The following is a 13,614-nucleotide window of genomic DNA, read 5'->3' as shown; positions in this document are numbered from 1 at the left end:
ACAAACAGAGACCTCCGCAGCACCTCTTGCTCTTTGTCTGGAATCTTAAAAAGAGAATCTGTTCTCTCTCCTGAAGATCATTTGGTGCTCTCACTCGCGCCCGGGCTCCCTTTTTGTCCTCGCAAACACAACAGCGGTCTAAGAGCAAGCGGAGAGGAGACACCTGTGGCCTGTCTGATTGAGAACCGTTTTATTTTTTTTTAAAATACGCATGAAGAAAAGATACGGCTCTCTCCCGAGATCACATCGGAGAATAAAACAAGTATTTTTGTGTGTGAGCCGGTCGGTTTATGGCGCCTGAGAGAGAATTTGTTCCATCGCTGAATTTCACGTGAACTGATACTTCACGAAGATGTGGTGCTGAAGTGTCTGTTTTTCCTTGTCTTGTTTAGGGCCTCATTCTCATTTGTATCTCGATCTGGACTTTGACTGGGCCTTTATAACACATGGATAGGTTTTGAATTAAATTCTTCTCTTGTGGCTCCAGTTGGATGTTTGCATAGACATTAAAAAGTCCTATTTCAGGCACATCTATTTCAGAGCATCTTCTTCCACGTTTGCTGTCATTCTGCGTGGCAAGCCGTAAACAGGATTTCAATAATTGAGCAATCATAGAACTCTTCCTTAAAGGCCAGATTTGTCCACAGCACAACTAATAATTGTCATGTCAACATATCGGTCCATCAGAGCTGAACTAGTAACAGTGTTAGAGATTTTGAGATTTGCAAGGTTTTTTTTTTTAACTTGACAATTGAGACGTATCACGTCAACCCCCAGTGAAATACATTTAAGTTCTTCACTGCAGCTTGTCAAAACGTGGAAAAGTTCCATTAGTATTCAAGATATTGAGTACTACAGAGCTTACAGCTGAGTTAATGTTGCTTAAAAATGTCAAGAATCTATTTGATCAGCTTTAACTCGTGAAACGTCAGTAACTCAGCACCTTAAGTATCAAACTGTTTCTTCTAAAAGAAACCTAAAAACTGCAACAAAAAGAGCAGAAAGAACAACATGGAGGACTAAAACATGACAAGTGAAAGTTTCTCATAAATACAGAGTCAGTTTAAAATGCTTTGCAAGGTCAAAATAAATCTGCAGAAAATGTACTCTGATGTTATTTCTCGAGAACTGGCCCGTCTGTTTTCAACAAGTTACAAAGAACCAGTCCAAAAAACACACTGTCACACGATAAGTTAAAAAATAATCAAAACCTGTTTTGCACTAGAAACGTCCACTGACGATCTGTTTGAGCAAAAGAATGACTTTTACTTAAAAAAAAAAAAAGTTGTATAAATGGATCAGCTTGTGAATACTATCTACAGTGATTAGAAACTGTATTTTTCAAATAACTATATCATTTATTAAGGGGAGACCGAGCCAGCAAAATGTGAAGCATATCTTTAGAACACGAATTAGGACTGAATAATCTAAAACTAATGCAATAATAAATGGACCTTTTAATTATTTAGCTCCAGAGAACTTAGATGTAGAGGACAATTGTATTTTCACCCAGGGAAAGGTTTGTTAGAACATCTATGCTCTCTTCATAAAACGAATCATGATTTGTTCTTTATCTCTGGTTATCTTTTGGCTAATATTAAAAAGTGTTTCTGATTAGAAACATGTTATTGGAGTGAGAAAATAAAAAAAGGAAAAACTGAAGAAAGTTAAAGCAGATCACATTAATTGATACTCATGCTTTTAAACAGTTTTGGCTCGTGCACCGCTAACAAACTTTGATTCAAATAAGCAAGATCCTCTCTTCAGAGAGCATCCACACATCAAGTCAGACATTGCTTGGTGATTTCCCACAGTGGGGTTGAATTTTTGAACATCAATTAAAAGTCTTTAATTTATGGAGGTGGGTGGGAATTTGAAACAGAGCGATGCCGCATGTGAAAAAGCATACGATTCTCATAGTCTTTAAATGGAAACATATCTTTTTTTATTTTCTCAAGCTGGTCTCCTGGAAGCAATAAGCTGCCGGTGCTCTGGGATGCCCCAAAATCAAACATTTTATGTGTAAATATGCAACCGAATCATGGATAAAGATGAGAGGAAAAAGCAAGAAAAAATTCAGGTCTGAAGGATCACGTGTGTATTTATGGCAGAAGACGGCTACAGTTACACATGCGTCTTAAATATGCTGGATTTGTACTTGCCACAGCAATACTTGTAATTTTAGCCTAAGGATAATTGTAATTTCATAAAGCAGTCATCCAAACAGACAGCAAGTGTGAGAAACAAGATGTGGCCTGAACTGTGCTTTTTGTTCGGGTGAGCAAATAACTATAACCGTAACTATGTCAACCGCAGGACCTCTCTATAATCGCCAACAAGCACTGAGTGAATACATGTGAAGGTCAAAGTCTGTGTGTTTCTCCTCGGCTCTGTCTCTTGAGATGAAAAGGTGTCGAAATGTGTTTTTTTTTTAGACCTTTGCGCAGAAAAATATTTCAGCAGTTTTATTAAACTGGAATGTGAAGATCAGTACATACAGGATTGGTTTAGGAATTCAAACATGAATGAAGCAGAACGGATGCAAAGAGCTGTCCAGGTTAATCCTGACCTGGGTCACCGGGGCACTGGCGCCCATCTGCAACGGGAGAAAACTCAAGTAGGATCTGAACATGTCATGAGTCCAACAGAGACAAATGCTAGGATGAAGACAACTGCAATATACTTCAGGTTGGCAGATTGGTCACAAAAAGTTGGGAAAAAATATTTGCATCATTGCCAAGTCAGAAAAAGATTTTTTTTAAAAAAGGAAAGAAAATTGACCATGGAAGATGGTGTCAATTTCCAGAGTTCATCACTTTATTCTATCCCTGTCAAAAAATACAAATCCTAGTTACTGAAAAATTAAAACTTAAGAGTGGTTCAAATTTAGTTTGCTGCTCTTTACTTTAGATTTGCTGCATCTGTATCACAATATAAGTTTTTGTTGGATGTTATATTTCAGTGTTTTTATTTATATATTCGATGTCATCTATTTTGGGGAGTGCATCAGTCTCTCAACATGGTGCTGCCGCTCCCGTTCTTCATAGGTGGTGTTCTCAAGTGTAATAATGGCCATGACGGCCAAATATTTCATTTTTAGTTGAATTAGATTGCAGGACATGGTGGCTAAAATGAAAGGCCTTTCTCCATTAGCAGATTTATAAACTGTTATCTGGCATTTTATCCTGCATTTACTTTAATTGTTTCTTCCTGTAAGTGTGAGTGTGTTCTCTGGCTATGCTGCTACACGTCTCGTTTCTCCGTGGATAGAAACACACTTCTTCTAACTTCAGCCGAACAACCCGAACACATTCGTCTCAGGGACTTCGTCTCCTTCCTGAAAAGTTTGATGTCTGGACGTTCTCATAGTTTTTTTTTATTCCTTTTAATAATTGTTTGAACAGATGAATGTAGCACCTTCAGGAGTCTGAACTTGAACCAGACTGAAGGAGCTGCACAATTGTCCTTCTGATGTGTTGGCTGATTTTGTGAGAGCTTTTAATGATGGAACAAAAGTTGCCTACATAAAATTAATATTTGTTTAATTTAGTAAGTAAAGCAGGTTTTTAACCTGTTCCATTTTTGAAACAGTAGAATTAGAAATACAAGCCTCATTATTTGTTGAAACCCATCAAGACATGTTGACATACTTGGTGCTACAAGTCAAACCACAGAAGTTTTTTTTTTTTTTTGCTTTTTGCATTTGCAGGCTGCTGAGCCGCGTCGGTGGTCTCAGCAAAATAAACGAGGGCCCTGTGACTGAAGCAAAAAATACTGTTCCCCCCAAAAAACTGTCTGGACTAGATATAACTAAAGTAAAAGGTCATGCTCACATTCACAGCTCATGTTTTGGTGGATTAAAAGCGGTAAAACTTGTCAGAGAAGCAGCAAATCACTTGGAACAGATTTAACGTTGTGACATTTTGGAGATTGTTTAGATTGTATCTGGAACTTTTCTCACTTTTATGATGAACAATGTGCGTCCTGCACACCTTCTCCACTGGTCGTCCAGGTCTAGTCTGAATGCACATCACTTTGTCATCCTAATGGACTTTTGCTCTTTTACATGTCAAGCAGCATCTCCAAAACATGTCAAACTTTATACTACTTTGTATAATCCACAGGGTGCTACATCTCTCTAATTTCAGTCTTTGGATATGAACCGAGTGTCGAACGTTCCCTCGGCATCAAGACTTTTGAGGTGTGCGCTTAACAGATTTGAACATGTAGTTTCTGAAATGTTTGCCTGTTCCTCTTTGTAAAATAGCTCAGGCTCAGTCCAGTTAAATAGGGATTGTTGTTAGTCAATATTCAATCAGACAATCATTTTTTAAGTCTGTCCACAATAGAATTACATATAGGGGTGCACCGATTTACTGGTGCCGGTTTCCTTAATTTTCAGAGATCGGACGAGTTTTACATGTGAAGCCGATCTTATCCACCAATCTTATCTAGCTTGGCAAAGGCCTAAAAATCGACCACTGTCCTCTTTTGCTCTCCGGTGAGAGAGAGGTTTGATTGACAGACCGGCCCACCAAGTTATGTCTGCACGTTTACAATTAACAATAGTGACCCCACTGTTGCCAGCTCAACAACTTTCTTGTTATATTGAGCAACATTTCAGACCAAAGAAATTGGTATCGGCTAAAATCAGAACTGACAGGCTAAGCTTTTTAAAAGATCGGTAATCGGCGATCAGCCAGAGAACTGCAATCAGTGCACCCCTAATTAGATATGTACTTTCACTAGGCCATTTTAAATCAGTCACATGCTTCAATTTAAAATGTACTGACACTTACCGCAGTTAGTTCTGATCATTTTGTGAACTTGTAAATGTACCAATCACACTACTTAGCAGCTGTTTTCACTTATTTGACAACTTGGACTTTTTTTCCAAATCATGTCAAGTCAAAATGAATTTCTTTTCTATGTTTAAAACAACAATAGTGGACTAAAGTGCAAGAAATATATAAAATCACCAGTAGCTCTCAGAGTTACAATACAATAAAAACAAAACCAGGTAAAATAATATACAACATAACCAAAATAGGTATTGCAATTAATACAATGTGATGCATCTCTCTGAAACTATTGTAAATCTTCCTTGTTAATTGTGTCTGTAATAGAGCTGATCTTCCAGTGGTTTATCATCAATAAGCTTGTTATTAGTTGTTGTTTTGGGTATCATAATGTAAGGCCATAGTTTTTACATTCTACAAAGGTCTGGTAATTTCTTCTTTCCTAAATGTGATTTTTTTTTCTCATCTCGATTCCACTAATTATGTTTACTTCTGGACATTTATCTTGTTTGCTTCATGGTTTTACATTTGTAAGCCTTCTATCTCTTTTTACATTTCCTTTGGATCCCCTTGTAGCTACGTGTGTCTGTTTTTAGTGCCTTTGGATTACTCCTGTTTTTCTCTGTGTTTCTGTTTGGCATCTTTGTCTTGTTGTTTTGAAGGCTCTAAAGAACCTCGAGCTCCTCGGCCCGTCAGGACTGTCGGTAATCCTTGCATCCTTTGTGCTGTGTGATAGAGAAAAGGGTATTATTTTGCATTTTATGTGGGATTAAAAGATCTTAAGACGTCTTAGGTTTAACCCGGTGAACTCTGCAGGAACCGGGCTCATCCACAAATGCCCTCGGCCGCTGTCCAACTATAAATCAAAGAAGCGACTTAGCTATTAACACACTGCTGCTTACTGCAGTTTATTTATTTGCTAGAGGCCCCTTCGTTCAGCTTTGCAATCGAACATGCGCACCTTTCTCAATTTCATCAGTTTTCCACCCCCACGCCCCCTGCTCTGGAGTTGTTATCTGGCTCCATAGATATGAAAGCACATCAGAGTTGCTAGGCAATGTAAGAAGGGCCAAAACAGCTGAGATGTTGACGTCTGACTTGCTATCATCCTGCTGTGAGTCGGTCAGGGCTTTGGTAATGAGAGCCTGGGGACCCGGCCCGACCTGCTGCGTGCGTGTGAGAGAGGAGGGAGAGGGTGTTCATAATGTGGCTTGGTTACTTTATTCTGGGCATTTCAGGATATTTGATTGCAGTGGAGCCAGCTGCAGCGCGGCCACATTAGCAGGGATAATAAAAGTCAAGCGTTTAACCAGAGTCATGTGGACTCTGGCTAACTAACACGATTACATGCAAATTTCTTGGAAAATTTGCACAACCAATAGAAGCCGGACTCTGCGTCATATGACAGCAATTTGTACATCTGTGACCATTATTTTGGTTCATATTGAGCTCATTTAGTTTTTAATACAGTATTGGTTGTTTAGTTGGCCCCAAATTAAACTCTTTATTACCACATATATCTATTTAATGATCAGCTATGTTCCAGATACTGATAGAGTTGCTCTGATCAGACTTCTACCGGTTTTTGGTTTTCTTTGACTTCTTGTTGACAGATGCTAATTTGGATGAGATTTTATTTAATCTTTTCTCATTTTTTCTTATTACATAAAAAAAACTGCAGACAATGTTTTGATTCAAGATTTATTCCCTTTTAAACTTTTTCACAATTGATGGCAATGAAAGTCTAAACTTCAATGTATTTTAATGGCCTTTTATAAGATGTATCAATAAATAGTGGGAAATAATTGTAAAGTGTAAGAACAATCACACATGCTCTTCAAAATGGTCTAAAAATAAAAATCTAAATAATGTGCTTTGCAGGTTTACTCTACTTTGTGAATCTACCTTTTGTTTCACATACAACTGCAGTAATTTTGGAGTATTTCTCTATCAACTATGTACATTTTTACTAATTTTTCTTTACAAAATATCTCAGGCTTGGTCAGATTAGATGAAGAGTGTCTGTAAACATCAGTTTTTGCGACAGATTCTCAACTGGATTTATGCCCAGACTTTGACTGGACCCTTCAAGCACATGAATATGCTCTGATCTGAATCTTACAGCCAAAACTGGATGCTGGTTGTTTTGGCTGTAAAGTAAATCTCTGCTTCAGTTTCAAGTGTTATGCAGCCTCAAATAGGTTTCTCCTTCAGAGCTGAACTGCATTTAGCTCCATCCATTTTCCCATCAGTTCTGACCAGCTTGTCTCTCTGGAAAAAAGCAACCATACAACTTGGCTGCAGTTCCACTACAAATGTGTGAAAACCTTGTCAATTTTACACTGACGTTGGAAAATAAATGGCATAATGGCATTGCTTCCATTGAATAAGAAGAGAAGTTAAAATCACACGTAAATAGGTTTGTTACTTCACTAAAAAAACATCCCGCGCCACTTTCTCCTGCCACTTCCTGTCATCTTCTGTCTTTTCTGTCAGAAGTGGCATCAGTTTGTTGATCACATGGCTCCTGTGAGGCAAAAAAGTGTTTCTGTTGCAGTTTTGTAAAATACGGTCATTTTGATGCCATCAAAAATCCACCTCATCCTAGGGCAAAAATTTTAATAGAAAAAATTGTTTTTGTTTTTTCAACCAACATGTGTATCCAACAGGGATGAGCTTGTAGGATAATGTACAGGCATACAGAGTTTAGGTGAAAAAAAAAAATCTCATCTCATCTTAACAGACTATCTTCATCCACGTTTACTGCATGTAGCGTCTTATGGCTTTCTTTCAACAGTGAATTTCTTTTTGCCTCTCCTCTGGAGCTTCTTCAGGGTTACTATGGACCTCTGCTCTCTGATCAATGTGTTGCATCATATGATGGTTCGAACAGAGCTCTGTGAGACATTCAAAGCCAGGGATTTTGTTTTATAACCTTACTCTGCTACAAACTTCTCTATATACGTCTCACTAAGTTGGCCGCCGAGCTCCTTGGTTTCCATGAAGCTGTTTGTTAATTAATGCTGTCAGACAAAATCCAGAGGCCTTCACAGAACAGCTGGACTCATAATGAGACAAAAATATGTTTATTCTATTTAATAATTATGTGACTTTTAAAGAAAGTTGCTTGCATTGGATTTTTATTTAGGGGTGTCAGATTAAAGGCGGCTGAGGACATACAATTTTTATTTTTAAAATCTTTGTTAGCATAAAAAAAAAACGTATTATTTTCCATCCACTTCACTTACGCACTACTTTCTGTTGTTTAATCACATAAGATGGCAACAAAAACACACTGAAGATTGTGGTTGCAGTAGAACAATTTGGAAAAACTGTCCAAGGGGTATAAACACCTCTGCAAGGAACTTTATATTTTAGGCTTAGCTGCGGTCCATCTCCCAGTAAGGTCAGCTAAGGGCTGCCCTGTGCATGTGCAGGCCTATGTTCGTGTCTGCACAGGTGTGTTCACTCAAAAACAGAGACATATTGGAGAGATAAGTGAGCTGAAGATTAGCGAGCAAGAACAACGCTCTCAACCCTCGGTTCTCCAGCCTCGCCCTGCTCCATCCCTCTCCGCCCTCCTTCCACTCTAATCGCACAGCTAATTGACTCAGCCAGATTTGGCAGCAGGCTTATTAGTGTCATTTCACACAACAAGGAATGACCTATGCATATGGTGCAGCGGTGACGATCAAGATGGAGCACACTCTTTACGGTTAGAATCCAATATGACCTATAAACAGCCCATTCCTGTGAGCGCTACACTGTTCTCATTTTCAGCCAAAATCTGCAGAAGGAACAAAAAAATAAAATATACTTCATCCCAGTGTGTGTGTCCAGCAGATGCAAGAAGAAGCAGATGTTTCAGTGCCTCAACTTTCCTTTAATACAGTGAATATTAATGGCACTGCGTTAGTGTTATTCCGCAGCAGGTAAATAAAGTTTGAGTGTTTGGAAGCATCTGACTCCTCCAAGGAGGGGAGCTGGGGGTCAGGGGGGTCCAAGAGACTCCATGGTGTGATCAAGTAATTAGCATTTTAAATCCAGATTTGTTTATGTCTATGAGTTTGATGGAGGGAAGTTGAGTTACTTTCTTTTTTAATTTGGCCTGTTGTTTTGTCGCTGCTCTCTGTGCAAGTCCTTCATCTCCTTTCATATGATAAAAGTGTTTGTATTTAGTTATTTTTTAGTTTGTGATAATAATATAATAAAATTACATTCCTTTTTGATGAGCAACTCCAATATTCTCAAATGACCCCTATCTAACCATCCATTTTAACACATTATGGAGTACATGACCTCTGCGTTGTAGGAGGAATGGCCACATGCCCAGCAATCCCCAATAGGTCGTATACATGTTTTTTTAGATATATTTTTTATAAAAATTTTTTTACAAATATAGGCCAAATATAAACAAGTCTTTATTTGTTTTTAATCTATTGCTGCGTCACTTTATCCCCCCTCCTTTATATTTAAAAATACTGATTCCGATCCCCTAAACCTGAAGATTGCAATTTTTACTTTCTAGTTTTTAAATATTTTACTATTTATCGATATAACATTGTGGAAACTCTAACAATTCTATTATAGCGATCATTGTTTGCGTGCCATCCAGAGATTATGTGCGACCCCCCATCTAGGCACCCATTTAAAAACTTTTTGGAGCCACCCTTGTAATCAGTCCAGCTGGGTTTGTGTCTGCGTGAATAGAGGTGCGTTTGTGCGGCAGATCTTACCGCTGTGCGCGCTGAACCAGCGGGGTGCAATGTGCAGGGGTAAGGTGTCAGCCAGCGACCCCCGGGACCCCAAATAGAGCACCCCGTCCGTGTGATGCCCGCCGCCCCCAGAGTCCTGGTAGCCGGTTCCGTGGGGGGCCGCCGTAGTGCCCCCAGACCCTCCTCCGGCTCGGTCCGAGTCCGTCCCTCTTGGGGTGTAGAAGCCGAAGGGCACGGCGGGACTGTGTTCGATGCCCATCCCGGCCACGGAGCTCACCGAGCGGCTCCGCAGGCCCATGGTGCCGCTCGGCCGGTAGTGACCAAAGTGGGCCGAGGGTGGCACCGCGCTGTCATCCGAAGAGACGCCGGGAAAAGCACCCCGGGGCCGCCCTGCCGTGCTCTGCTTCCCCCCCATCCAAAGCGGGAGAGAAATGGGTGGGGGTTCTGGGTGGCTCGATCCGTAAAGGGGTCGAGAAAGCCCAAACAGGCTGTGCCCCCCCTTCCCTCCCCTCGTTCCTGTCTGTCTCTCGGCCTGCCTGCCTGTCTGTCTGTCCGTGTGTCTCAGCAGACTCGTCAGCTCTGACTCTCTGCAGACGCAACAGCCCGTTTCCCTGCCGAGCGGAACATGAGCCAGCCCTGACGTCTGGATTCACCTCACCCTCAGACAAATTAATATATTATAATTAAAATAGATAACCTCGACACAACCGGATGGAGGGGGGGTGGCTGCCGAGCCGAACCAAATCCCTGCAAGGTTAAACAGATGCACGCCGCTCCCCCGCGCTGTCCCAGCTGCTTCAGACGGCTGAATCACCCCGGCCGGTCCGGATCACAGCAGCGCCGCAGTCTTTACTCCGCCGCTCGCCACTCGTCTGATCTCAGACATCGTGACAACTGTTGCTGTCTGTCTGACCGCCAGAAAAAAAATAAAAGACGGTCTGTCTTGGAAATAAATGACGTCGTCACCGAGCGCTGGTCCGGTCCGGTGAGCTCCAACCAGAGGACACTTCTTCTCCTCCTCCTCCTGCCCCCCTCCCCGGAGATCGGGGTCACAGTGAAGCCGCTCCCCTGCGCTCAGATCGGGCGCTCCTCGCCGCTCATCGCCGCCGCCGCTGCTGCTGCTGCCGCTGCTGCTGCCGCTGCTGACCAGACAATGGACGCGCTCAGTGCGCAAGCTCGGATCATAAACACAGACAGACGGGAGACGGTGCAGCAACACTTTGTTTTAATTCCTCGACATGGGATTGGCCTGGATTTCTCTACGTGTGGGGGGTCTGATCTGCTGGATCAGACAGGGGGCATTTCAGGATAACCTGCGACAGGTGCGGTGAGGCCGGCAGGCACCTGAAGGTGAACTGGGCTGCGTTCTTGTGCACCAGTCTTTGGAAGAAGAACGTGTGACAAGATGTGCGATTTGCTTTTATTACCTACTTCCCCAATTGAAACAGCTTCCTGCTAAGTCAACAAGTTCTAAGGACTAATTCGGAAGAGCCACAGTTTCTCAAAGGGGTGGACGGATGAGGCCCCATAAAAATAAAAAATCTATTTTGTTATTGGTCGTTTATCAATAGCAAAATCCCAATAAGAAATTTTATTTGTCTTTTGTAATATCTATCCTCTTTTTTGCCACACTTAAATGTTCATGTCATGAAGCAAATGGGATGGGAGGACTATCTAATCCCCCTATCTGTTGTGCCAGTCCTGGCAGCAGGGACTGCCATACGTCTTTTACTTCAGTGTGATGTGGCCCACTCCTCTCTGCAGAATTGTTTTATTATGGCCACACTGGAGGGCTTTCCCGCATGAATGGCATAATTGAAGTCATGCCAAAGCATCTCAAATGCAGTCAAAATGTGGTGGCAGAGTCGTTCTCAACACCGGCCAATCTCCTTTTGGAGGAGTCAGAAAATTTGAGCCCGCAATGGCGATTTAACTTCCAGCAGAGCAACAAAGAACCAACCATATAGTGGAATGATCTGAATCAAAGTGTGTGGAATGGCCCAGTTAAAATTCAGTCAAAACTCTGAGTCTAATTGAGAAACTATGATAAAATTTATAATCATGTTTTGCAAATTCCGAGTTTCTCTTTCCCAAGCATTTATGTGTGGAGTTTCATTTTAAACCAATAAACTTATCGGGCTGACATCCGTTCCTTTACTTTTACTGTCCATAAGGCTGCAAAATGGACAGTGTCTGTGAACACTAATGTTCAAGCTTCACTAAAGATTCTTGAATTAATTTAGATTGGGACTTAGACTGGGCCAATCTACACTGGTATGAACCATTCAAGTGTAACTCTGGTTGTATGTTTGGGTTTGTGTCCAGCTGGAAGCTGCTTCAGTACAGCTGGTCTATTCAATGTAATTAAAATACACAGATGTTTTTGGCTGCTTGTATTTTTTTTTCCTTTTTTTCAACCCTACTTAATTTTCCAGCTGGCAGGTTTTGTTTGTCTTCTTGTTTCTATGTTTGGTTGAGTGTTTTACCACTTGCAGGTCTCCTACAGTCGTCTTGGTCTTTCTCCCCAATAAGGTAAGCTATTGTAAAGTCCTTACTGTCATGCAGAAGGTGTTAATCTGTCCTGCCGTAATGACAGGAGGCCTATAAATGGTCTACTCTCTGCTGCTCCGGCATGTAATCACACTCGCAGACTCAAATAAACCAAACACAATCCGCTCAAGAGGGTCTCATGTAAATTTAAGAGCCTGACAGAAAATAAATAACGTAAATTCATCCAGAGAAAGATAGCAACTTTGTTGTGTAGAAATCATCCCTCTGTTACATTCTTGTAATCTTTTGAACATATGACCTGCTTTCTCGGGCTTTCAGTTGGTCACTCTTGGGTTTTCTTTCAATCCCTGACCTTTTACAGAGGAAGGTTTCCTTGTTTGTTTAATCCACCTTTTTCCGGCACATGAATTATTCAGATATAAAAAGGTTCCTGACCCTAAATATTGAACCAATGTTGTGTCTTCAGGCACTTTGTTACCAGAATCTACCAAGGCCTCAATTAGTTGTTACCTCTTGTGCAAAAAAACATAAAATATAACATAGTTAGAGAGAAAATAGAATTCTAGCGCTGAAAAAGCTGTTCATCTGGAGGTGCTTGATTAAACCTTTGCATACTGAAAAGCAGCCTTGCTGCATTTCCCCTGTTACTTAAGCAAATCAGATACTGTTCATCTGCTTGGCGTAGTTGTTTTCCACAGCACTTCTTCCTTTGCCCTCCACTTTCCTCATTCTTAAATCCCATGCTGCAAAGAAAGTATGCTGCAAAGCTCTGGCACAAGGATGGGTGGTCCAAGTCCAAAGTAATAATTTGAAAGTCCTTTATTTAGCCTGAGAAAACTTGCGATCAATGCTTATTTAAAACAAAACATAAAAGTCTGGCTGCTTGGAGGCAATACATAAAGTTAAAGGTAAACATTCGAACCAGTGAGGCATGAGTGGGTTAAAAATGCGTACCTTGAAACTACTACTGTTACAGTGAGAAAGGTGGTGTATGAAAAAGAGAGAACATCACTCTAACTTTGACTATCCAGTAAAACCCGTCTATCTCTTTCTGCTACATCCAGCGAGCCACCAATATAAACTTTCAGATCTCCTTAATTCATATTGGCCAATCACACCAGCCTTCCAAAAGTTAATGTAGCTCGCCAGTCTGTCACAGGACAAAACAGAGAACACAGGACAAACAACCATGCACACAAACACTCCTACGTAAGTGCAATTTAGAGAGACCAATTCACTTTTCAGTCATGTTTCTGACTGTGGGAGGAAGCCGGAGTACCTGGAGAGAACCCAGGCAAGCACGGGGAGAACATGCAAACTCCTGAGACTGGGATTTAAACCCAGGATTTAAACGCAAAACCACAGTGCTAGTATGCCACTGTGCAGCCCTGCCATATTCTATCAAAGATTTAATGCATTTTCTAGCTGAGTTTCTAAACAGCTTGAGATATTGAGTGTCTACAGTTGATCTCTCTGTGGCTGATTCTGTGTGATTTATTTCTCATGGGTCCATTTTGGATACGTTTGTGCCACTTTAAGGTCATTTAGAGGCAATTTGCATCTATAAGACAGACATTTATACTCCAGAG

The 13,614-nt window shown here is 41.0% G+C and overlaps 1 protein-coding gene across 1 annotated transcript in view; it reads right to left on the bottom strand.

Moving 5' to 3' along the window:
- Positions 1-11,865, bottom strand: part of znrf1 (zinc and ring finger 1) — a 47,362-nt gene extending 35,497 nt beyond the window's left edge. The window contains exon 1 of the mRNA XM_008411757.2: positions 9,536-11,865. Within this exon, the coding sequence (XP_008409979.1) occupies positions 9,536-9,929 (394 nt within the window). The 5' untranslated portion in view covers positions 9,930-11,865. The remainder of the gene's footprint in view (positions 1-9,535) is intronic.
- Positions 11,866-13,614: the final 1,749 nt, after the last annotated feature.

The sequence above is a fragment of the Poecilia reticulata genome, linkage group LG6 (genome assembly GCF_000633615.1).
Source record: "Poecilia reticulata strain Guanapo linkage group LG6, Guppy_female_1.0+MT, whole genome shotgun sequence".
Classification (NCBI taxonomy): domain Eukaryota; kingdom Metazoa; phylum Chordata; class Actinopteri; order Cyprinodontiformes; family Poeciliidae; genus Poecilia; species Poecilia reticulata.
This window is presented reverse-complemented; position numbering and strand designations above follow the sequence as displayed.